Raw genomic sequence first — 27,036 nt, 5'->3', positions numbered from 1 at the left:
GAAAACTCTTTTCCTAAATGTTAATAATGTGAAAATGATTACTGATCTTAAGTTGAGATGCCATATTTCATATGTGTGCAATACATCAATGTCATTCTTGAAGACTGATTGTATCCATTAACAAATTGATGTCTCTGAACAATCCTGTTTTAAAAAAGAAACTTTGTCATCATTTACATGAAATTTTCCAAGCTTATACACTTACATATTAAGATCTGAAAGGCAAACATTCAGCAGAATAGCTGATCCAGAATATTAAGAACTTACATCTGCATCTTGGTGGTTCTGACCACTCTCCATTACTACAAGTTACATATTGAGAACCCTGAAGTTCATAGGAGGACTGGCACTGGTACTCGACTGTTGACTGTGGCAGATACACTTTTTGCGGGAAGGACTTGGTATCTCCATTGCTAATAGGTGGAGGAGGCCCACACTTTTCTGAAGAATCTGAAAAAAAGACTATTTTTTATGTAGAGAAAAATCAATAGTTTTATTGGAAACTTTCTGAATAAAGTTTTTTATATACTCTTAACTGTATCTTATTTGATGTCTTAGGAAGACATTTGCATTTTCAACCTTGGTTTTTTGTTTTTTTTTTAAGGTTTAAGGTAATTCACACTCAAATGAGTACTACATGAATATGTACATATATGTATACGTACACATATATGTGTACATATATGTGTACGTATACATATGTATGTTTTTATTTATTTATTTATTTAATTCTAGTAAAAAGAAATACTTGAATAAAACACTTACTATAGCATGTTGGCAAATGCGACCAGCCATCTTCACCACACACTATGGAACCTGTGGTGTTTCCATATCTGCTTTCATATCCATCATAGCATTCATAGTCCAATGTGTCATGGAGCTTAAACCACATGCCATTACTCTTGGCTCTGGAATTCTCAAAAACTGGCATATCACAAAGTTCTGAAACAAAATAAAATTGAGGATTGCTTTTTTATGCCATATGATATACAATTCAACTAAGAAAGTTTCATTATAGGAATAAAATTTACCAATCAGTGTTTGCTAATAAATTGAGTACTATTAAAAAATAGTCTGACAATCAGTGCTTTCTTTGTGCTGTAACAGTTAATTAGAAGAGAAAAATATATTTCCCTATATATATCCTTCTCATCATTTAAATCCTATGAAAAACATATTAACAATATTTAGTTAGACCTATTTTTATTTGAGAACATCTCATTGGCTGTTATTACAGTCTACCTTTCTCATTATAATGTATTATTTTAAAGACGATAAAATTTTGTGAATTTAAAAGTTAATGTACATATTTATGTACTCAATTTACTGACAGTAAGGGTGTATGTTGGATTAAAATCATATTCATTGGATAATAGGTTCTACAAAAATATATAAAGCATCTTATCTTTTATTTTACAAGTCTTATAGTTGATCATTTATCAAAGCTGAGTCAAATTAGATTGAAGTATACAGCTTTTCTTTACACAGAGCCCATGATAAGCATAGAAATTGAAAACAGTATTCTAGAAATGTAGGAATTATATTTTATAGCTCCCAAACCTCAGAGTAACTATGAGATAATCACTTTCTAATTGTATCCTTTCTTTTTCTCACTTAGCTTAATACTTTTGAGATTCATCCATGCACTATTATGTATCAGTAGTCCCTTCCATTTCATCTCATGGCTAAAAATAGTTGAATTGTACACTTGAAAATGAAGTGGATTTTGCACTATGTAAATTATATATCAATATGTGTGTTAAAAATAAATTAAATAATTTATCTTTAAAAATCTTTGTGAATGTCTACAGAGAAAAGACAAAAAAGATCAACTTTTGCCACTGCAAGATTTCCACGGTTCATTATGCAATCTCTTTAATAATAAGTAGTTACAAGTTGGGAATGTTTTAGAGAACTTTAGTTGTAAGGAATCCATTGCCAAGTATGAGGTTTGTAAACATTCAGCCCACCCACTTGCCCTTTTCCTTTACTTGTTTTCTCTGTACTAGATTACCAGCTGGAAATAATTTTCTGAGTTGGTTCTCCTCAGTTGCATCATTGATACAAATTATTAAGGTCTCATTCTCCTGATGCTAGCAGAAACTCAGAATTAAGCACTCATCCCTTCCCCGACATGTACATCTTTGCTGAGTGTGAGCAAGGAATACAATACAAGCAGTTGATAATTTTGAAATACGAAGAAAGGGAAAAGAACAAAGTTTTTATTGACAACTGTTACATTTTGCTGAGAGTCCCGTGCAGCTGTCTAACTAGTCTGTACCTGATGGGATTGCTTTTACGCAAAGGCAAATTGAATTGAAAGAGATGGAATGATCATCTTCCCAAGTAGCCATTACTCTAAAAGGCAAAAAAGGCTTAGTCTGGCACAGAATGTTAAATGGTATTAGAAGTGTTTATATCTCTTTACTCCTAAAAGTGTTTTCTATATTTTTAAGTAAAACACTATCATCTCAAAGAGAGGAATGAAGTTGACAGAAACTGGATGGGAATATGTAAATCACTTACTAATGCAAATTGGTTGTGCTGACCATCCATTTTGCAAACATGTAATTGATCCTGAAGAATTTCCATCTGCTGTTGCATATCCTGGTTTACATTTATATTGCATTTCTTTATTTAAAATATAAATAGAAGAAGATTCAGAAATAAATCCATTTTCAACTTCTATATCTGATTTTGAGCATGTTCCTAATAGAAAAAGTAGAGGAAAAAAAAAATTTGTTGAATACTTCTTTTATAGAAGGGAACGAGTAAAAGCATGGAAATATGGTAAAACAATGAAATATTTGTTAACAAATTGAAAACAGCAAAACTGGAAGTTTCCTAGACATCCATGTTCTTAAACCATGAATTTTGAAAGAAAATAGTGAAAATACAGGGAAAGGCGGAATAAAAGCAAGGAATCCTTGAGACTGTCAACAGAGCTCTGGCAGGCCTTGCGGAGGAATGCAGATCTAGCAGACTCTCAATTCCCTATGACTTTTTGGAAGAGTTTCTGGCTACTTTGCAATAACCTGAATCTTTTTGATGCTATTAAGAGATCTTAGACCTCATATAGTCATATGCCATTTCTCAGGCAAATATACAGTACACACTGCTACCACAGACAAGGAAATAAATTTGCAAATCTTTAGTCTCCAGGAAATTAAAATGATTGTCATCTTAAGTGGGTCTTAAACCCATATAGACATGGTGTTTGAGAGAAATGTGGAAATGTAAGCAGGAAAAAAACAAACAAACAAGATAGCAAAAATAAGTTGTAATATATTAGTAATGTATAGGTTCTTCACATATTATTGTATATGTTCTATATGTTACTAATGTGTTTATGCATAAGGTAGTAATTATTTTAGTAATGTATATGTTCTAAGATATTAGTAATGTATATGTTCCTTTTTAGTTAGTAATTAAAAAAATGTAAATGGACTAATTTTACTATCTGAAAGAAAAATAAATCATGTTAAAGATGATAAATATTTATAATATAGCATTTGTCATAATCATGAGTTTTCTGATCTATTCTTGCCTACTTTTCTATTAATCTCCTCTAAACTCTAAACTACAGTGTTCAGTTTCTCTTGTAAATAATTGTATTTCATATCTATAAAGCACTTGACACACAACAATATTTATTAAGTGCATTAATGATAGAGTTGGTGCCTACGGTATGAGAAAAAGGGACTTTTCTTTCAGAGACTTAGGCTATTGTTGAGTACAATTGCTCCTACAAAGGTGTAAGAAGATTTCTATTGTCTTCCATGTCAATTATATCATAATTATCATACGGTTTCTATAATGGAATGTTTTGTAAATTGCAAGCGATGCACACAAACAACTTTCAGAGACCCCTTTACCTAAAAAGTGAAAGTCAGCTATAACAGAAGATGAGTCTTAATTTAAAGCAACAGAGCACTAACTATAACAATAGATGTCATATAATTGTGAGAGATGTACAAGTGACCTTTGGGCAAGCCTTATATTTATTGTTTAATTAATACTATAATTTCATAATCTACTTAAATCAATGCATTTAGCATGATTTCAATATAAATACTGAAGCAGTGTTACTTTCATCTATATTTTATTTATTTTGTGTTATTCAAAATTTATATTTCTATTACTTGACTATTAAGTGACAGAATCCACTCATTATCCAGAAATTATAAATGTATTCATACATATTTGGAACTGAAAACTAGCTAGGCTTCTATCTAACAATAAAAAAGGCCTATATTCAGCTTGAGAATTGATACACAAAATTTTCCCGTTAAAGGTCTAGAATCTTAGACAGTTATGGACATACTGGGATCTCAAACAAGTGGACTAACTGCCACGAATGCATCTGGGAGGAGGAGACCAATCATCCTCTGTACATGAAACTGTGGTCTGCACATTTGGAAGACCGTAGTCAGGACAGACTTCAACTTTTACAGATTGACCCTGTCAATATGTTCCTTCATATTTTGTGTTATATCCATTCTCCAAATAACTGAGAATACATTGTCCTAAAGACCATAAAATGATTAAAAAGTAAATTAGAAACATTAATTTAATCAAAATAGTATATTAAAATAATTTTAGAATATTTAAATAATACTGCATCAATACCCCAAAATAATGTATAACTGAAGGACAACTAAAGCTACTACTAAATGTTTGTACAAAAAAGTCAGTATTCAATGTTAGTTCTCTTTCGTTTTCATGATAAAATATGTATAAATTACATAGGTATTCTCATAAAATTCCTATATTTATTTCTCATGTGATTTTCATGAAGATCTCATAACAGAAAAGATCCATTTTGGTCTTTTTGCTTGGATAACTATTTCTTTGGTACCATTTCTGTCATATAACACAACGTAATCATTTATTTGCTCTTCTCTCTCCATTCTTTACAAGTTTTATGCACATATTGTAAAGAGGTTTACTCACCGAGGCATGGGACTGTTGGCAACCACCCATCTTGTGTGCAATGAATGTAATCCCAGTAACTTCCTGAAGGAGTCACAAAATTTGCATCACAGTAATAGGAGTAAGAATTTCCTGCAGCTACTGGAAAGTATGGTCTACGCTTACTCTCATAATACAGACCTCCATGTTGAATTTCTGGAAACTCACAAGGTTTCATTACTTGTAACAAAAAACAAAAATAGTATAAATAATGTTTCACTGTAACAGACAATGATATAAGAGATGACTGTTTTGATTATGTTACCTTCCACATAAAGGGTTTTTTATTTCTTTTCTTTTCTTTCTTTTTTTTTTTTTTTTTTGAGACGAAATTTCGCTCTGTTGCCCAGGCTGCAGTGGTGCGATCTCGGCTTACTGCAACCTCCGTCTCCCAGGTTCAAGCAATTCTCCTGCCTCAGCCTCCCGAGTAGCTGGCACTATGGGCACACACCACCATGCCCATCTAATTTTCGTAATTTTAGTAGACACAGGGTTATACCATATTGGTCAGGCTGGTCTCGAACTCCTGACCTCAGGTGATCCACCAGCTTTGGCCTCCCAAAGTGCTGGGATTATAGGTGGAAGCAACCGTGCCTGGCTCGTTTTCTTTTAGATTTTTTTTAAAATTTTTATAATAATTTTTTAAGTTCTGGGATACGTGTGTAGGATGTGAAAGTTTGTTACATAGGTAAAAGTGTGCCATGGTGGTTTGCACCACCCATCAACCCATACCTTAGGTATTAAGCCCAATTCTTCCATGGTAAGCTTTCCATTTTTGATGATGTCATTCACTCCTCTTCTCTTCTTTTGATGCAAGTATTCTGCACTCAAGTTTCGCCCTTATTAACATTAGTATTTCTTTAGAAATTTCCCCAAATCATATTTTAATACATCTTTCAAGGACTTACTTAAATAAATTTCTTAACATACTACATAGCACTTCTGAAATCCAAAAATTTTTAAGAGCTCTTCAATACATTTAGGGGCTGTTTGTTTACAATTCACAAATAAACATTATTTGAGCACTAAATACTTCTCCAAACATATTTTTCAAAACTTGCTAAAGTTTCCTACTGCCTGTTTAAGTTTTCCTCATTGCTTTAATATGCCATATGTATATGTAATATTTTCCATAAGGTTGCCTTTTTCCCTAGAATTCTCTGCTTGAATGCTCTTTGCTTCTTTAGTTTTGAAGACTGAAAGTCATGCTTGTATCATGGAACTGATCTCATGTCTTCAGATAATTATAATCCTTTCCTGTTCTTGATTGTGAGAAGAGGTAATGCTTTTGCTGTGAAACGCATCTTAGGAGTGTCCATCTGCTCAGTCAATCAAATATAAGACTCAGAATTTATCTCTGGAACCTAATACTTAATTTTTCCTATGGAATCAAGTTTGGAAATACTTGTAAACTATTTTGATTTGAGGATACTAACTTTCCTCTGCAGTCTTGACACTTGTATGGTTTGGAGCCCAGACTTAGACATTATCATCTACAGAAGTGGATACATAAATAGGGTACTATAATTAAGGTTTAGCCCATCATAGGATCAGTCAAAATATCAGCATCATCAGTCAATATAAAAGGTAAAATGTAGCGTAGCAGCAAAATAAAGGAAATGAGTCATATCACGGAAAAGAACTGCTTGTATCATCCTGTACTTAGGAACTTAAGCACTTGAAAAACTCATAAGTTTATAGTTTAAGAGCTGTGATAGGAAGCTCTGATATGCAAGGCCTGATGGGTATCCAGGGCTATACTTTATAGGCTAGTAGAAATTGGTGGCAAACTTACTTTTAGGTTTTATTGTTGTTACCATAATTATTGTGGCTCATATTTTCAATTGTATTACTTCAAGTTCATAGGAATTGTGGGACAAAATTCTGAGAGTATACCTACATTACAGACTTGAGGCGTTTTTAGTGTATTCATTTTCATTCTGGGACAAGGGCAGAGGAGACAAAGGTTAAAACAGAAACCATTGGGATTTGGAAATGGTTGAACTTTCTGTTAATTTCTTTCTTGCTTGCTAGAGATACTGGTAAAATATAAGAAAGAACAATAATCAGAAAAAGAACTTCTCAGTGTTAACTAGCTCTGTGCTCTCTCAGGAAGCATTTCAGGTTTTCATGTAGGATTTTAGTTAATAGTGCATCGTTTTTATTATACTTTAAGTTCGCGGTACATGTGCAGAACGTGCAGTTTCTTCACATAGGAATACATGTGCCATGGTGGTTTGCTGCACCCATCAACCCATCACCTACATTAGGTATTTCTCCTAATGCTATCTCTCCCCTAGCTCCCCAACCTAGGGCAGACCCTGGTATGTGGTGTTCCCCTCCCTGAGTCCACCTGTTCTCCTTGTTCAGCTCCCACATACGAGTGAGAACATGTGACATGACTCATCCTTTTATATGGCTGCATAGTATTCCATTGTGTATATGTGCCACATTTTCTTTACCTAGCATATCATTTGGGCCTGGACATTTGGGTTGGTTCCAAGTTCATTGTTTTAAAACAGTGTTTTCAAAACTCTTTGAAAACTATTTACCTAAGTGTTAGTAATGTGAAAATGGTTATTGATGTCAAGGTGAGATGCTATATTTCAGATGTTTGCAATAAATGGATGTCATTCTTGAAGACTCATTGTGTCCATTAACAAATTGAGGGTTCTGAACATTCCTGTTTTAAAAAAGAAACTTCGTCATCGTTTACATGAAATTTTCCAAGCTTATACACTTACATATTAAGATCTGAAAGGCAAACATTCAGCAGAATAACTGTTTGTGAACACAGTTCTAGGGTAATAACCCATAAAAATTTTAGTATAAATAAGCAAAGATCAAACTTATTACTCTAATTTTCTCAGATCCAGAATGTTAAGAACTTACATCTGCATCTTGGTGGTTCTGACCACTCTCCATTACTACAAGTTACATATTGAGAACCCTGAAGTTCATAGGAGGACTGGCATTGGTACTCAACTGTTGACTGTGGCAGATACACTTTTTGCGGGAAGGACTTGGTATCTCCATTGCTAATAGGTGGAGGAGGCCCACACTTTTCTGAAGAATCTGAAAAAAAGAATATTTTTTATGTAGAGAAAAATCAACAGTTTTATTGGAAACTTTCTGATTGAAGTTTTTTATATACTCTTAACTGTATCTTATTTGATGTCTTAGGAAGACATTTGCATTTTCAACCTTGGTTTTTTTTTTTTTTTTTTTTAAGGTTTAAGGTAATTCACACTCAAATGAGTACTACATGAATATGTACATATATGTATATGTATGTATGTTTTTATTTATTTATTTATTTAATTCTAGTAAAAAGAAATACTTGAATAAAACACTTACTATAGCATGTTGGCAAATGCGACCAGCCATCTTCACCACACACTATGGAACCTGTGGTGTTTCCATATCTGCTTTCATATCCATCATAGCATTCATAGTCCAATGTGTCATGGAGCTTAAACCACATGCCATTACTCTTGGCTCTGGAATTCTCAAAAACTGGCATATCACAAAGTTCTGAAACAAAATAAAATTGAGGATTGCTTTTTTATGCCATATGATATACAATTCAACTAAGAAAGTTTCATTATAGGAATAAAATTTACCAATCAGTGTTTGCTAATAAATTGAGTACTATTAAAAATAGTTTGATAATCAGTGTTTTCTTTGTACTGTAATAGTTTATTAGAAGAGAAAAATATATTTCCCTATATATATCCTTCTCATCATTTAAATCCTATGAGAAACATATTAATAATATTTAGTCAGACCTATTTTTATTTGGGAACATCTCATTGGCTATTATTACAGTCTACCTTTCTCATTATAATGTATTATTTTAAAGACGATAAAATTTTGTGAATTTAAAAGTTAATGTACATATTTATGTACTCAATTTACTGACAGTAAGGGTGTATGTTGGATTAAAATTATATTCATTGGATATAGGTTCTATAAAAGTTTTAAAAACATATTATCTTTTATTTTACAGGTCTTAGATCATTTATCAAAGCTGAGTCAAATTAGATTAAACTATGCAGCTTTGTCTTTTGCAGAACCCATGATAAGCATAGAAATTGAAAACAGTATTCTAGAAATGTAGGAATTATATTTTATAGCTCCCAAACCTCAGAGTAACTATGAGATAATCACTTTCTAATTGTATCCTTTCTTTTTCTCACTTAGCTTAATACTTTTGAGATTCATCCATGCACTATTATGTATCAGTAGTCCCTTCCATTTCATCTCATGGCTAAAAATAGTTGAATTGTACACTTGAAAATGAAGTGGATTTTGCACTATGTAAATTATATATCAATATGTGTGTTAAAAATAAATTAAATAATTTATCTTTAAAAATCTTTGTGAATGTCTACAGAGAAAAGACAAAAAAGATCAACTTTTGCCACTGCAAGATTTCCACGGTTCATTATGCAATCTCTTTAATAATAAGTAGTTACAAGTTGGGAATGTTTTAGAGAACTTTAGTTGTAAGGAATCCATTGCCAAGTATGAGGTTTGTAAACATTCAGCCCACCCACTTACCCTTTTCCTTTACTTGTTTTCTCTGTACTAGATTACCAGCTGGAAATAATTTTCTGAGTTGGTTCTCCTCAGTTGCATCATTGATACACATTATTAAGGTCTCATTCTCCTGATGCTAGCAGAAACTCAGAATTAAGCACTCATCCCTTCCCCGACATGTACATCTTTGCTGAGTGTGAGCAAGGAATACAATACAAGCAGTTGATAATTTTGAAATACGAAGAAAGGGAAAAGAACAAAGTTTTTATTGACAACTGTTACATTTTGCTGAGAGTCCCGTGCAGCTGTCTAACTAGTCTGTACCTGATGGGATTGCTTTTACGCAAAGGCAAATTGAATTGAAAGAGATGGAATGATCATCTTCCCAAGTAGCCATTACTCTAAAAGGCAAAAAAGGCTTAGTCTGGCACAGAATGTTAAATGGTATTAGAAGTGTTTATATCTCTTTACTCCTAAAAGTGTTTTCTATATTTTTAAGTAAAACACTATCATCTCAAAGAGAGGAACGAAGTTGACAGAAACTGAATGGGAATATGTAAATCACTTACTAATGCAAATTGGTTGTGCTGACCATCTATTTTGCAAACATGTAATTGATCCTGAAGAATTTCCATCTGCTGTTGCATATCCTGGCTTACATTTATATTGTATTTCTTTATTTAAAATATAAATAGAAGAAGATTCAGAAATAAATCCATTTTCAACTTCTGTATCTGATTTTGAGCATGTTCCTAAAAGAGCAAAAGTAGAGAAAAAAGTAAATATTTGTTGAATATTTCTTTTATAAAAGGGAATAAGTAAAAACATGGCAATATGGTAAAACAATGAAACATTTGTTAAGGAATTGAAAATAGCAAAACTGGAAGTTTCCTAGACATCCATGTTCCTAAAATAAACCATGAATTTTGAAAGAAAATAGTGAAAACACAGGGAAAGGCAGAATAAAAGCAAAGAATTCTTGAGACTGTCAACAGAGCTCTGGCAGGCCTTGAGGAGGAATGCAGATCTAGCAGACTCTCAATTCCCTATGACTTTTTGGAAGAGTTTCTGGCTGCTTTGCAATAACTTGAATCTTTTTGATGCTATTAAGAGATCTTAGACCTCATATAGTCAAATGCCATTTCCCAGGCAAAGATACAGTGCACACTGCTTACCATAGACAAAGAAATAAATTTGCAAATCTTTAGCCTCCAGGAATTTAAAATGGTTATCATCTTAAGTGGGTCTTACACCCTTATAGACATGGTGTTTGAGAGAAATGTGGAAATGTAAGCAGGAAAAAAACAAACAAACAAGATAATAAAAATAAGTTCTAGTATACTAGTAATGTATATGTTCTTTATATATTATCAATGTGGACCAATTTTACTATCTGAAAGGAAAAGAAATCATGTTAAAGATGATACATATTTTATAATATAGCATTTGTCATAATCATGAGTTTTCTGATCTATTCTTGCCTACTTTCCTATTAATCTCCTCCCGCCTCTAAACTACAGTGTTCAGTTTCTCTTGTAAACAATTTTATTTTCAATACCTGTAAAGGTGCTTGACACACAACAATATTTATTAGGTGCATTAATAACAGAGTTGGTGCCTATGGCAGGAGAAGAAGGGACTTTTCTTTCAGAGGCTTAGGCTGTTGTTGAGGACAGTGCTCCTATAAGTGTGCAAGATTCCCATTCCCCTTCATTCTTATTGTATCCTAATTATCATATAGTTTCTATAATGGAATGTTTTGTAAATTGCAAACAATACACACAAAGAACTTTCAGAGACCCCTTTACCTAAAAAGTGAAAGTCAGCTATAACTGATTATAAGGCTTAATTTAAAGCATGTGAGAGACGTACAAGTGACCTTTGGGCAAGCATTGTATTTTTTAATTAATGCTATAATTTTATAATCTACTTAAATCAATGCATTCACTTTGATGTAAACACTGAAGCAGTGTTACTTTAATGTGTATTTAATGTATTTTGTGATCTTCATAACATATATATGTTTGTGTGTATATGTGTGTGTGTGTGTGTGTGTGTATATATATATATATTTTTTTTTTTGAGATGGAGTCTTGTCCTCTCACCGAGTCTGGAGTGCAATGGTCCAATCTAGGCTCACTGCAACCTACGCCTCCCTGGTTCAAGCCATTCTCCAGCCTCAACCTCCTGGATAGCTGGGATTACAGGCTTGTGCCACCGCATCTGGCTAATTTTTGTATTTTTAGTAGAGATGGGGTTTCACTGTGTTGGCCAGGCTGGTCTTGAACTCCTTACCTAAAGTGATCTGCCCATCTCTGCCTCCCGTAGTGCTGGGTTTACAGGAGTGAGCCACCGCACCTGGCCACTGACTTATATTTCTATTGTTACTTGACCCTATTAAGTGACAGAATCCACTAATTATCCAGAACTTATAAATGTGTTCAGACACATTTGGAACTGGGAACTAGATAGGCTTTTGTTTTAAAATAAAAAGACATAAATTCAGCTTGAGGGTTGATATACAAAATTTTCCAGTTAAATGTCTAGATCTTAGACAGTTACAGACATACTGGGATCTCAAATAAGTGGACTAACTGACACCAATGCATCTGGGAGAAGACCAGCTCTAAATACGTTCTTCCATATTTTTATTATATCCATTCTCCAAATAATTGAAAATACATTGTCCTAAGGACCATAAAATGATTTAAAGGTAAATTAAAGACATGAATTTGATCAAAATACTATATTAAAATAATTTTTAGAATATTTAAATAACACTACATCAATACTCAAAACTAATGTATAACTCAAGAAAAATTAAAGCTAGTACTAAGTGTTTGTACAAAAAAGTCAGTATTCAATGTTACTTAACCTTAGTTTTTATGATAAAATATATTTAAATTATATAGGTATTCTCCTAAAGTTCCTACATTTATTTCTCATGTAATTTTCATGAAGATCTCATAACAGAAAAGATCCATTTTGGTCTTTTTGCTTGAATAACTCTTCCTTTGGTCCTATTTCTGTTATATAAGACAATGTAATCATTTATTTGCTTTTCTCTCACGCTTTTCAAGTTTTATGCACATATTGTAAAGAGGTTTACTTACTGAGGCATGGGACTGTTGGCGACCACCCATCTTGTGTGCAATGAATGTAATCCCAGTAACTTCCTGAAGGAGTCACAAAATTTGCATCACAGTAATAGGAGTAAGATTTTCCTGCAGCTACTGGAAAGTATGGTCTACGCTTACTCTCATAATACAGACCTCCATGTTGAATTTCTGGAAAATCGCAAGGTTTCACTTCTTGTAATAAAAAACAAAAAACAGTATAAATAATGTTTTACTATAACGGATAATCATACAACAGATGACATTTTTGATCAATGAATTATTTTCTCTTCTTAGCATAATTACACTCATTGAATTAGGGGTTTTAGGGCAAGAAAAGTTACAGAATTCCAATGACCTAGATATGTGAAGAGCTGTTTGTTAATGAAGATTGAAGAAAACTGCAGACCTATTTAATGTACTCTCCTTGAGTACAGATCTTCTAGTCCTGGTTGATTAGTGAGCTTCCTGGTTGAGAGATGAAGACGCTTATTTTACCATTCAGCTCATGTCTTCTTTTCCTTTCTGTTCCATCCCATTAGAAATCAGACCCCTGCCTTTTTTTCTCAGACCAACTCTATAGTGGGAGATAGTAGTTTTTGGGGGATTTAAAAAAATTGACTGTAAGGAATGTAAATACTACAGGGAAACATATAGATTTCTCATTGATCACATCACACAACAAAATAATATTGCTAATTCATGTCACAAACCAGTTATTAAGACAAGATTTCTATTCTTTATTTAACCAGGAAAATGAACTACGAATATTTCTTAATATCTAAATATCTAGGAATATAATAAGCATTTTTATTTATTTTTAATTTCGATTAGAAAGTAAGATGTTTTTACTGTGTTATGTAAATTTTTTTTTTTTTTTTTTTTTTTTGAGACGGAGTCTCGCTCTGTCGCCCAGGCTGGAGTGCAGTGGAGGGATCTCAGCTCACTGCAAGCTCCGCCTCCCAGGTTTACGCCATTCTCCTTCCTCAGCCTCCCAAGCAGCTGGGTCCACAGGCGCCCGCCACTTGGCCTGGCTAGTTTTTTTTGTATTTTTAGTAGAGACGGGGTTTCACTGGGTTAGCCAGGATGGTCTCGATCTCCTGACCTCGTGATCTGCCCATCTCGGCCTCCCAAAGTGCTAGGATGTAAAATATTTTTAGCATACTATAATTACAGTTTATTGAGGAATTTGTGTATGTTGAATATTTGACATATATGTTTAAGCACTATGTCATCATAAGGCTTATACTTGATGTTTCCAAAAAAGGTTTCCACTTCCATGGGATGATTCAGAGATAATTTACTACTTGTAATACTAGAATAGTATTCAGTTTTTCTATGAAATGTGATCATTGTTCAAGAAACCTTATACTACACATAAAAGATTCCAACATATGCACCACACACACACACACACACACAATATTGTTTATGATCTCCATTATTCTTTAGTCCACTGGTTTATTGTCTTTCTTTCTTAGTTTTTCATTAGAGAGATTCTCAGGCAGTTTCTACAGTCTTGTTATGTGGATTATAAATGCTGAATTCTTGCATCTCTTAAGTACATTCATTTAAATGATATGTGGTAACTTCTCTAGGTATAGATTCTTGGCCTACAGTCCATATTTCTCATGACCTTTTTTTTTTTTCTGCCACATTTTTGAAACTTCCAATGTGGAAGTTCAAATATTCATTCAGTTTCTTTGCTTATAAATAGCATTTCAATTACTCTGATTTTAGGGTATAAATTCTCAGCTGTGCTGTTTTTGAAGCTGAGCTCAACCTCTTCCCCCTATTGCAATAGCCAGATAAAATCTGTCTTGTCATATTTAACAAGTGTCAGATGAATAATTTGTCTTAACACATCTTACATTCATCAATCTATTTCTTTTTGTTTGATTAGAAAAATTTTTCAAGCGGTTTCTACAGATTAGTTATGCAGATTTTAACTTTGAATCCTTGCATGTTGTAAATGTATTTAACAAAGACCTGGGAACAATACCTTGTCTTTGTATAGTTTCTTGGCCTATATCCATATCTCTCATTGTTGATAGATTTTGCCCCCCATTTTTTGAACCTTCCAAAGTTGAGCTTAAAATGCTCATTTAGTTTCATTCCTTCTATGTTACATCATGCTGTTTTTCCCCCACCACTGTTTGGAGATTTGTATTATTTTCTCTTTACCTTTGAACTTTGCGAATTTCACCATGATACATTATGATACATCAGCATAGGTCATTTAAGACTAATTCCAGGGGGCGGAGCAAGATGGCCAAATAGGAACAGCTCCAGTCTCCAGCTCCCAGTGCCAGCGACACAGAAGACAGGTGATTTCTGCATTATCAACTGAGGTACTGGGTTTGTCTCACTGGGGAGTGCCAGACAATTGGTGCTGGTCAGCTGTTGCAGCCCGACCAGCCAGAGCTGAAGCAGGGCGAGGCATTGCCTCACCTGGGAAGCAGAAGGGGGAAGGGAATCCCTTTTCCTAGCCAGGGGAACTGAGACACACACCTGGAAAATTGGGTAACTCCCACCCCAATACTGCGCTTTAAGCAAACGGGCACACCATGAGATTATATCCCACACCTGGCCGGGAGGGTCCCACACCCAGGGAGCCTTCCTCATTGCTAGTACAGCAGTCTGTGATCTAACCGCAAGGCAGCAGCGAGGCTGGGGGAGGGGCGCCTGCCATTGCTGAGGCTTAAGTAGGTAAACAAAGTCCTGGGAAGATCCAACTGGGTCGAGCTCACAGCAGTTCAAGGAGGCCTGCCAGTCTCTGTAGACTCCATCTCTGGGGACAGGGCACAGCTCAACAACAACAACAGCAACAGCAACAACAAAAAGCAGCAGAAACCTCTGCAGACACAAGCGACTCTGTCTGACAGCTTTGAAGAGAGCAGTGGATCTCCCAACACGGAGGTTGAGATCTGAGAACGGACAGACTGCCTGCTCAAGTGGGTCCCTGACCCCTGAGTAGCCTAACTGGGAGACATCCTGCACTAGGGGCAGACCGACACCCCACACCTCACACGGTGGAGTACACCCCTGAGAGGAAGCTTCCAAAGCAAGAATCAGACAGGTACACTCGCTGTTCAGCAGTATTCTATCTTCTGCAGCCTCTGCTGCTGACACCCAGGCAAACAGGGTCTGGAGTGGACCTCAAGCAATCTCCAACAGACCTAAAGCTGAGGGTCCTGACAATTAGAAGAAAAACTAACACACAGGAAGGACACCCACACCAAAACTCCATCAGTACGTCACCATCATCAAAGACCAGAGGCAGATAAAACCACAAAGATGGGGAAAAAGCAGGGCAGAAAAGCTGGAAATTCAAAAAATAAGAGCGCATCTCCCCCTCGAAAGGAACACAGCTCATCACCAGCAACAGATCAAAGCTGGACAGAGAATGACTTTGACAAGATGAGAGAAGAAGGCTTCAGTCCATCAAACCTCTCAGAGCTAAAGGAGGAATTACGTACTCAGTGCAAAGAAACTAAAAATCTTGTAAACAGAGTGGAAGAATTGATAACCAGAATAATTAATGCACAGAAGGCCATAAACGAACGGACAGAGATGAAAACCATGATACAAGAAATACGTGACAAATGCACAAGCTTCAGTAACCGAATCGATCAACTGGAAGAAAGAGTATCAGCGATTGAGGATCAAATGAATGAAATGAAGCGAGAAGAGAAATCTAAAGAAAAAAGAAGGAAAAGAAATGAACAAAGCCTGCAAGAAGTATGGGATTATGTAAAAAGACCAAATCTATGTCTGATTGGGGTGCCTGAAAGTGAGGGGGAAAATAGAAGCAAGTTGGAAAACACTCTTCAGGATATCATCCAGGAGAACTTCCCCAACCTAGTAGGGCAGGCCAACATTCAAATTCAGGAAATACAAAGAATGCCACAAAGATGCTCCTCGAGAAGAGCAACTCCAAGACACATAATTGCCAGATTCACCAAAGTTGAAACGAAGGAAAAAATCTTAAGGGCAGCCAGAGAGAAAGGTCGGGTTACCCACAAAGGGAAGCCCATCAGACTAACAGCAGATCTCTCAGCAGAAACTCTACAAGCTAGAAGAGAATGGGGGCCAATATTCAACATTCTTAAAGAAAAGAATTTTAACCCAGAATTTCATATCCAGCCAAACTAAGTTTCATAAGTGAAGGAGAAATAAAATCCTTTACAGACAAACAAATGCTTAGAGATTTTGTCACCACCAGGCCTGCCTTACAAGAGACCCTGAAGGAAGCACTAAACATGGAAAGGAACAACCGGTACCAGCCATTGCAAAAACATGCCAAAATGTAAAGACCATCAAGGCTAGGAAGAAACTGCATCAACTAACAAGCAAAATAACCAGTTAATATCATAATGGCAGGATCAAGTTCACACATAACAATATTAACCTTAAATGTAAGTGGACTAAATGCTCCAATTAAAAGACATAGACTGGCAAACTGGATAAAGAGTCAAGACCCATCAGTCTGCTGTATTCAGGAGACCCATCTCACATGCAGAGACATACATAGGCTCAAAATAAAGGGATGGAGGAAGATTTACCAAGCAAATGGATAACAAAAAAAAGCAGGGGTTGCAATACTAGTCTCTGATGAAACAGACTTTAAACCATCAAAGATCAAAAGAGACAAAGAAGGCCATTACATAATGGTAAAGGAAGAGCTAACTATCCTAAATATATATGCACCCAACACAGGAGCACCCAGATTCATAAAGCAAGTCCTTAGAGACTTACAAAGAGACTTAGACTCCCATACAATACTAATGGGAGACTTCAACACCCCACTGTCAACATTAAACAGATCAACAAGACAGAAAGTTAACAAGGATATCCAGGAATTGAACTCAGCTCTGCAGCAAGCAGACCTAATAGACATCTACAGAACTCTCCACCCCAAATCAACAGAATATACATTCTTCTCAGCACCACATCACACTTATTCCAAAATTGACCACATAATTGGAAGTAAAGCACTCCTCAGCAAATGTACAAGAACAGAAATTATAACAAACTGTCTCTCAGACCACAGCGCAATCAAACTAGAACTCAGGACTAAGAAACTCAATCAAAACCACTCAACTACATGGAAACTGAACAACCTGCTCCTGAATGACTACTGGGTACATAACGAAATGAAGGCAGAAATAAAGATGTTCTTTGAAACCAATGAGAATGAAGATACAACATACCAGAATCTCTGGGACACATTTAAAGCTGTGTGTAGAGGGACATTTATAGCACTAAATGCCCACAAGAGAAAGCTGGAAAGATCTAAAATTGACACTCTAACATCATAATTAAAAGAACTAGAGAAGCAAGAGCAAACACATTCAAAAGCTAGCAGAAGGCAAGAAATAACTAAGATCAGAGCAGAACTGAAGGAGATAGAGACATAAAAAACCCTCCAAAAACTCAATGAATCCAGGATCTGGTTTTCTGAAAAGAGAAACAAAATGGATAGACTGCTAGCAAGACTAATAAAGAAGAAAAGAGAGAAGAATCAAATAGACGCAATAAAAAATGATAAAGGGGATATCACCACCGACCTCACAGAAATACAAACTACCATCAGAGAATACTATAAACACCTCTATGCAAATAAACTAGAAAATCTAGAAGAAATGGATAATTTCCTGGACACTTACACTCTCCCAAGACTAAACCAGGAAGAAGTTGAATCCCTGAATAGACCAATAGCAGGCTCTGAAATTGAGGCAATAATTAATAGCCTACCAACCAAAAAAAGTCCAGGACCAGATGGATTCACAACTGAATTCTACCAGAGGTACAAGGAGAAGCTGGTACCATTCCTTCTGAAACTATTCCAATCAATAGGAAAAGAGGGAATCCTCCCTAACTCATTTTTTGAGGCCAACATCATCCTGATACCAAAGCCTGGCAGAGACACAACAAAAAAAGAAAATTTTAGACCAATATCCCTGATGAACATAGATGCAAACATCCTCAATAAAATACTGGCAAACTGGATCCAACAGCACATCAAAAAGCTTATCCACCATGATCAAGTGGGCTTCATCCCTGGGATGCAAGGCTGGTTCAACATACGCAAATCAATAAATGTAATCCAGCATATAAACAGAACCAAAGACAAAAACCACATGATTATCTCAATAGATGCAGAAAAGGCCTTTGACAAAATTCAACAGCCCTTCGTGCTAAAAACGCTCAATAAATTCAGTATTGATGGAACGTATCTCAAAATCATAAGAGCTATTTATAACAAACCCACAGCCAATATCATACTGAATGGGAAAAAACTGGAAGCATTCCCTTTGAAAACTGCCACAAGACAGGGATGCCCTCTCTCACCACTCCTATTCAACATAGTGTTGGAAATTCTGGCTAGGGCAATCAGGCAAGAGAAAGAAATCAAGGGTATTCAGTTAGGAAAAGAAGAAGTCAAATTGTCCCTGTTTACAGATGACATGATTGTATATTTAGAAAACCCCATTGTCTCAGCCCAAAATCTCCTTAAGCTGATAAGCAACTTCAGCAAAGTCTCAGGATACAAAATTAATGTGCAAAAATCACAAGCATTCTTATACACCAGTAACAGACAAACAGAGAGCCAAATCATGAATAAACTTCCATTCACAATAGCTTCAAAGATAATAAAATACCTAGGAATCCAACTTACAAGGGATGTAAAGGACCTCTTCACGGAGAACTACAATCCACTGCTCAGTGAAATAAAAGAGGACACAAACAAATGGAAGAACATACCATGCTCATGGATAGGAAGAATCAATATCGTGAAAATGGCCATACTGCCCAAGGTTATTTATAGATTCAATGCCATCCCCATCAAGCTACCAATGAGTTTCTTCACAGAATTGGAAAAAACTACTTTAAAGTTCATATGGAACCAAAAAGAGCCCGCATCTCCAAGACAATTCTAAGTCAAAAGAACAAAGCTGGAGGCATCACGCTACCTGACTTCAAACTATACTACAAGGCTACAGTAACCAAAACAGCATGGTACTGGTACCAAAACAGAGATATAGACCAATGGAACAGAACAGAGTCCTCAGAAATAATACCACACATCTACAGCCATCTGATCTTTGACAAACCTGAGAGAAACAAGAAATGGGGAAAGGATTCCCCATTTAATAAATGGTGCTGGGAAAATTGGCTAGCCATAAGTAGAAAGCTGAAACTGGATCCTTTCCTTACTCCTTACACGAAAATTAATTCAAGATGGATTAGAGACTTAAATGTTAGACCTAATACCATAAAAACCCTAGAATAAAACCTAGGTAATACCATTCAGGACATAGGCATGGGCAAGGACTTCATGTCTAAAACACCAAAAGCAACGGCAACAAAAGCCAAAATTGACAAATGAGAAGTAATTAAACTAAAGAGCTTCTGCACAGCCAAAGAAACTACCATCACAGTGAACAGGCAACCTACAGAATGGGAGAAAATTTTTGCAATCTACTCATCTGACAAAGGGCTAATATCAAGAACCTACAAAGAACTCAAACAAATTTACAAGAAAAAAACAAACAACCCCATCAAAAAGTGGTCAAAAGATATGAACAGACACTTTTCAAAAGAGGACATTCACACAGCCAACAGACACATGAAAAAATGCTCATTATCACTGGCCATCAGAGAAATGCAAATCAAAACCACAATGAGATACCATCTCACACCAGTTAGAATGGCAATCATTAAAAAGTCAGGAAACAACAGGTGCTGGAGAGGATGTGGAGAAATAGGACACTTGTACACTGTTGGTGGGATTGTAAACTAGTTCAACCATTATGGAAAACAGTATGGCGATTCCTCAAGGATCTAGAACTAGAAGTACTATATGACCCAGCCATCCTATTACTGGGTATATACCCAAAGGATTATAAATCATGCTGCTATAAAGACACAAGCACTCGTATGTTTATTGCGGCACTATTCACCATAGCAAAGACTTGGAATCAACCCAAATGTCCATCAGTGATAGACTGGATTAACAAAATGGGCACATATACACCATGAAATACTATGCAGCCATAAAAAAGGATGAGTTTGTGTCCTTTGTAGGGACATGGATGCAGCTGGAAACCATCATTCTCAGCAAACTATCGCAAGAACAGAAAACCAAACACCGCATGTTCTCACTCATAGGTGGGAACTGAACAATGAGATCACTTGGACTTGGGAAGGGGAACATCACACACTGGGGCCTATCACTGGGAGGGGGCAGGGGGGAGGAAATGCATTGGGAGTTATACCTGATGTAAATGACGAGTTGATGGGTGCTGACGAGCTGATGGGTGTAGCACACCAACATGGCACCAGTATACATATGTAACAAACCTGTACATTATGCACATGTACCCTAGAACTTAAAGTATAATAATAATTTTTAAAAAAGACTAATTCCACCTTGGATAAGCTTGAGTTTTTGGATTTGCAGTAAGTGAGCCTTAAGAAACTCAATTAAATTTTCCATTAAATGGTAGAGCAGAGATTTAATCTTTAGTTTTCTGATTTCAGAACAAGTATAGTTATCTATCTCATGATGGTGTTTCATAGAATGTAAGTGACATAGTCTGCTGAAATTTCTTTTCAAAAAAATCAAAAAGGAATTATAATTAAAAGTAGCTATCATTATCATTAATTCCACAAGCTTGAGCCACTTCATGACTTTTCTTTTTTACTGAGCAAATTTAGAACACTTTTATCTTTTTCACATGGTAGTTCTCTAAAGAAAAAAAAAATTCCACCAATGATCTAATTGGCATTGAAGTCAGCAGAACTTAGAGAAGCTTCATTCTATTTCTTAATCTTCTACCAATATAAGTTGTAGACTCATAAGCAGTTATGATGGTTCTATCACAATGTTAACTCAAACTGACCTTAATATTGATTAACATGCTCACTGATTTTTATAGTGGTTGCTAATCTCTTTGTACCAGTACAGCTGATTCCTTTGACGCAGGACCAGGATCTTACAGTTACCACTACTCAATTTAATTTTATTAGATTTAGCTTTGCACATAGGATTCTTCTGGAATCATGAATCTATACTAATGCAGATTCAGTATCACCATCTGCTGTAGCATTTCGTTTGTGAATTTATACTGCATTTCTCCTACATCATTAAACTATGGGCAGACACAAAAGAGTAATAAAGCCTGAGAATAAAACGCTGTAACTGAGAATCAGGAAAAACATATTTAATAAAACTACAAACTACTTGATAAATCATCAAACCAGTCAGTTTCTCCATCTTTTCCACACAAATTTCAGAAGGTCATTTGTAAAATACTTTTGCAGAAAACCAGATATAACTGGGATTCAGTTGTTCCAGAAGCATTTGGGCTGATCTAGGATTTTCATAAGCCAACTATAGAATAATTACATATTTTCCTTACAGTTTTTATGCCCATTGAAATTGATTTCACAGTTACAATAGCTACCTCTTTTAAGAGCTCATGCTTTTGGCAATTCATCTGGGCTTGGGCATGATAATCCTAACACCTCGGGAGGCCAAGGTGCAAGGACTGCTTGAGGCCAGGAGTTTGAGATCAACCTAGGCATCATAGAAAGACCTTGTGTCTATAAAATAAAAATAAAAAATTAAAATTAATTAAAAAATTAACTGGGAATGATGACACATGCCTATATTCCCAGCTGCTTAGGAGATTGCAGTGGGAAGATCGTTTGAGCCAAGGAGGTCAAGATTGCAGTGACGTATATTGCGCTGCTGCACTCCAGCCTGGGCAACAGAAAAGAACATTTTTCTGTCATGGACTATCCACTTTAAGTATGGTTCCCTTTACAATGTACTTCAAGAGAGAAAAAAGAATATGTTTGTAGAGACAGAAAAAAACCCGAAAAAGGCAAAAGAACCATCATAGAAATAAAACACTGTATTGACGTGAAAGACCTTTTGCTACATTTGATGATTTGTGGAAATTCCGCAAATTCTTCAATACTCCTTCCTCAAAATAGTGGAGTCTAATTCTTCTCCACTTGTTGTGTGCTGGACTTAGTGACTCATTTCTGAAGAATAAATATGGCTCAGGTGAGAGTGTGTAACTTGGTGATAAATGACATGAAGGCTTCCTCTTCCTCCTCACTCTCTCTCTCTTGAATCTTTAGCTCTGGAGAAATTTAGTTGCCATTTAAGCAACCTGTGAAGGGGACAATGTGGTAAGGTATTGGGGCCTCCTACCAAAATCTGTGTGAGTGAGCCATGTTGGAAGCAGATCCTGCAGCCCAGCCACGTTGTTAGGTCACGCAGCCCAGGCCAACATCCTTGACAGCTACACAGGAGATAATCTGACACAGAACTAAACAGCAAAGTCACTCCCAAATGCCTGACCCACAAAATCTGTGATAAAATAAAGGTTTGTTGTTTTAAGCAAATATGTTTTTAGCAAAATATGTTACACAACCATACATAATTAACATACTAGGCTTTAGAGGGTACTTGTCTCACCCAGTGTATTATTTTGGACATTGGAAGAATAGAGACATACCTATTCGTACACACACTTACATCTGTATAATTCTGAGTGGCAAACATTAAAAAGAATTTAGTTTACAAAAATTGTTTTAAATTCTACTTAGAATTGTCTACTTTGGAAAACAAAGAGTTCTCAAAACTCCATATACTAAAATATTGAAATTTATTGTTTCCCCTATTTTTTGCATTTAAGAGAAAGTAATTTCAGATTTTAAATGTAAAGTCAATACATGGACTGGAACTTACCGCTACATCCTGGAGCAAGTAGGTACCCACCCACTACTAGTGCATTTGTCCTGGTTCCCTGGGTTGCAGGATAAAAGCCATCTATACACTTACATATGATTAAATCTTCAGTTCTGCGTTTTGCCCTTTCAGGTGTGTAGACACCATTTTGAATATAAGGAGGATTATATTTTTTTTCTGAAAAGAAAATGGCTGTGTGGACTATGTAGAAATGACTACCCATTAAAATAAAGTACATTCTTGCTAGAAACACAGTAAAAATGCAAATAAGAAGGAAGGCCTGAGTAAGGACTTACCAGTGTTAACCATCCATGTATTCTTCACAGAAGCCTTTCAGCTTTTCTCCTTGAGTACACATATCTTAGCTCTGGTTGATTTAGTGAGAGTCTTTGATAAGGAAAGGAGACAGGCAAATACTGGGTAGAAGAGGGCAGTGCCCCGGGAAAGGCCCCACCCCAACCTTAAATGAGGACAGATATGTCTGTTTTCCTGTCCAAAATGTTGCCTTTTGGCCCTCCATGCTCCTCATCCAGTCCCCACATAAACCCAGCACCTTAGCGGGCACACTTAGACGGCTGAACATCAAGACTAATCACAGCGGAACACGGCGGCAGAGAGAGAAGAGGAGGGATGTCTGGATGCTGAGGGAGGTGGGTTCCGCTGGGGAAGGTCGGAGAAAAATCTGGCCGCTGGATGGCCCAACTCCAGGGGAAGACTACCTTCCCACTCCATCCCCTACTTCGGGCTCCCCTTCGAACTTGCTGAGAGCCACCTCCATCATTCAATAAAATCTTGCACTCATCCTTTGAGCCCGCATGTGATCCAATTCTTTCGGAACACAGGGCAAAGGCTCAGGATACAGAAGGCTATACACTGGTCCCAGGCTCTTTATATAAGGCAGAGGGTCCTTTGAACTGATTAACACGCAAGCCGTCTGCAGACAGCAAATCTGAGTTTTGTAACACACATCCACCTGGGCTTCTGTAGTCAGACATCTACCCCTAGACTCTGCCCTGGGGCCAGAACTCAAAAGCACTTATGCCGGCCTTTGCACCTGCCCGTCTGCCAACAGCCCCTAGGGGTTTGAGCTGCGGGGCGACAAAGCAGGTGACACCCCTGTTGCATGTCTCGCGAGGGGAATCAGGGAACTCTCCCATTTATAAGCTCTTTTCAGCTCATGAAAATATTTCCCCAAATATAAGTTTTATGAAAACATCTTTCAGCATTTCCTTCTGAACTACAACCCAAACAATGCCTAAACACCTTTCTAATATAATACAGTGTTGTTGGGAAAAAAGCATTGTTAGGGAATGACTTTCACTTGGCCTTAGTGTGAATGACTTGGCATTGTCAACATGGGTAGTGTTATTTTAAACACAGAATATCCTGTACAGTGATTTTCATTGTAAAGTCTGTGATGTCAAACTTCAATAAAATTTCTTTTTGGTAATTGAACCTGAAAAAAAAAAAAAAAGAAGAAGAAGAAGAAGAAAGACAAAGGTGCTTTCACCAATTCAGTCCTTCAGTCCTTGGTCTTTTTTTCTTTCTGTTCCCTTCCATCAGAATTCAGAGTCCTGCCTTTTCTTCTCAGAACAACTCAATGGATGGAGTTAGTAGTGTTTTTGTTTGATACCTAATGTAAATGACGAGTTAATGGGTGCAGCACACCAACACAGCACATGTATGTGTATACGTATGTAATAAATCTGCACGTTGTGCACAGGTACTCTACAACTTAAAGCATAATAATAATAATAATAAAGATTAAATTCATTAGCTTGTTATTCTATTTACTGAAAGCAATGTAAGAAATATAGAAAAAGAAATCTGGGAAGATGGCGGAGGAGAAAACACCTGGAATTTGACTCCTCACCTTTACAGTTGCATGGCCAGAATTTGTCTGATTGTACTATTTTTGGAGTCTATTGAAGGCCTACAACTTCTAGGGGTGACTTGGATCATAAGTTGCACTCACATTCAGTCGATTTTAGCTCCCAGCACGGTGGCATATGTTCATACCATGCTCCTTAGCCACATGATAGGCAGCTGTATGTGTATTTCTGGAGCAACCTGTGCATAGCATCGGGGAGCCAGAGTGTCGAAAACAACTCGATTCTTCAAATATTTGAGATTTGTGATCTGATTGCTGGGTTCTTTGATCACAGAGATGCAGAGAGAAAGATAGGCGGCCATTGTTTTTGCAGCTTTCTCCATTGTTGCAATTCCCTCTCCTTGGCTGATGTGAATTTGTCCAAGGGGAGATACACTAGGATATTCAAAAGTAACCGCATGAATGGGGAAAATTAGAAAATGACTATGAACACTTAGGAAAAAGTGCAGGCTTGGAAAACACTGGAGACAACCTAAAGTCTATACTACAGGCTAATTCTTGACACAGACATAGCCTACAGCATTGAGACAAAAACAATAAATGAAAACAATGCAGAAAGAACCTCAGCAAACATGTAGAAGTAGGAGAATCTGATTCCCATTGTTACCCATTATTAGATTAAAATGTTCAGTTTTCAACAAAAAATTTATGTCATATAAAGAAATAGGAAAATATGGCCTATTAAAAAAAATAAACTGAAAGTTTCCCTGAAAAAGTTCTGATGGTAGGTCTATTAGACAGAAACTTTAAGATAACTGTATTAAAGATGTTGAAAGAAGTAAAGAAAGATGTGAAGAAAGAAAATGATGTATGATCAAAATGGAAATATGAATAAAGGATAGAAAGCCTGAAAAGGAACCAAAAAGAAATTGTGAAGGCACAAAGTACAATCATTGAAAAGGAAAAAGATAAAAAAAGAGATTCAGAAGCATATAGCAGGCAGATAAAGGAATCAACAATTTTAGGAAAACCAAAATTATTGAATCTGAATAAAAGAAAAAGAGATTAAAGTATAACGTGAAGAGAATCTAAGGAATACAGGACACCAGGAAGCCAACCAACATACACAAAGTGGACTTCAGAAGGAGAAGAGAGAGAAAGATGAATAGAGAATGTTTGAAGAAATAATGGCATTGATAGAGACCTTCAATAAACTTAATGAACTTAATGAGAATGAACTCAAAGAGATAGATATCAAGATACATTAAAATCAAGATTTTGTCAAAGATCAGATGGCTGTAGATGTGTGGTATTATTTCTGAGGGCTCTGTTTTGTTCCATTGGTCTATATCTCCGTTTTGGTACCAGTACCATGCTGTTTCGGTTACTGTAGCCTTGTAGTATAGTTTGAAGTCAGGTAGTGTGATGCCTTCAGCTTTGTTCTTTTGGTTTAGGATTGTCTTGGCAATGTGGGGTCTTTTCTGGTTCCATATGAACTTTAAAGCAGTTTTTTCCAATTCTGTGAAGAAAGTCATTGGTAGCTTAATGAGGATGGCATTGAATCTATAAATTACCTTGGGCAGTGTGGTCATTTTCACAATATTGATTCTTTCTATCCATGAGCATGGTATGTTCTTGCATTTATTTGTGTCCTCTTTTATTTCACTGAGCAGTAGTTTGTAGTTCTCCATGAAGAGGACCTTTACAACCCTTGTAAGTTGGATTCCTAGGTATTTTATTCTCTTTGAAGTTATTGTGAATAGGAGTTCATTCATGATTTGGCTCTCTGTCTGTTACTGGTGTAT

The 27,036-nt window shown here is 36.1% G+C and overlaps 1 protein-coding gene across 14 annotated transcripts in view; it reads right to left on the bottom strand.

Moving 5' to 3' along the window:
- The window catches only part of CFHR4 (complement factor H related 4), a 46,172-nt gene that overhangs the window by 10,497 nt on the left and 8,639 nt on the right, over nucleotides 1–27,036 (bottom strand). Inside the window, exons 2-10 of one of the 14 annotated variants that reach the window (XM_078002040.1) lie at nucleotides 23,401–23,577; nucleotides 12,627–12,824; nucleotides 10,083–10,265; nucleotides 8,329–8,505; nucleotides 7,864–8,046; nucleotides 4,954–5,151; nucleotides 2,527–2,709; nucleotides 766–942; nucleotides 268–462 (exon numbers count right to left, since the gene is read on the bottom strand). In XM_078002040.1, coding sequence (XP_077858166.1) covers nucleotides 268–462; nucleotides 766–942; nucleotides 2,527–2,709; nucleotides 4,954–5,151; nucleotides 7,864–8,046; nucleotides 8,329–8,505; nucleotides 10,083–10,265; nucleotides 12,627–12,824; nucleotides 23,401–23,577 — 1,671 coding nt within the window. Of the gene's footprint in view, nucleotides 1–267; nucleotides 463–765; nucleotides 943–1,978; nucleotides 2,110–2,526; nucleotides 2,710–4,953; nucleotides 5,152–7,863; nucleotides 8,047–8,328; nucleotides 8,506–9,534; nucleotides 9,699–10,082; nucleotides 10,266–12,626; nucleotides 12,825–23,400; nucleotides 23,578–23,696; nucleotides 23,812–27,036 lie in introns of those variants that run through there. The other 13 variants (XM_078002044.1, XM_078002072.1, XM_028851664.2 and 10 more) reach the window with 13 other exon arrangements.

Source organism: Macaca mulatta, chromosome 1 (assembly GCF_049350105.2).
Source record: "Macaca mulatta isolate MMU2019108-1 chromosome 1, T2T-MMU8v2.0, whole genome shotgun sequence".
Classification (NCBI taxonomy): Eukaryota; Metazoa; Chordata; class Mammalia; order Primates; family Cercopithecidae; genus Macaca; species Macaca mulatta.
This window is presented reverse-complemented; position numbering and strand designations above follow the sequence as displayed.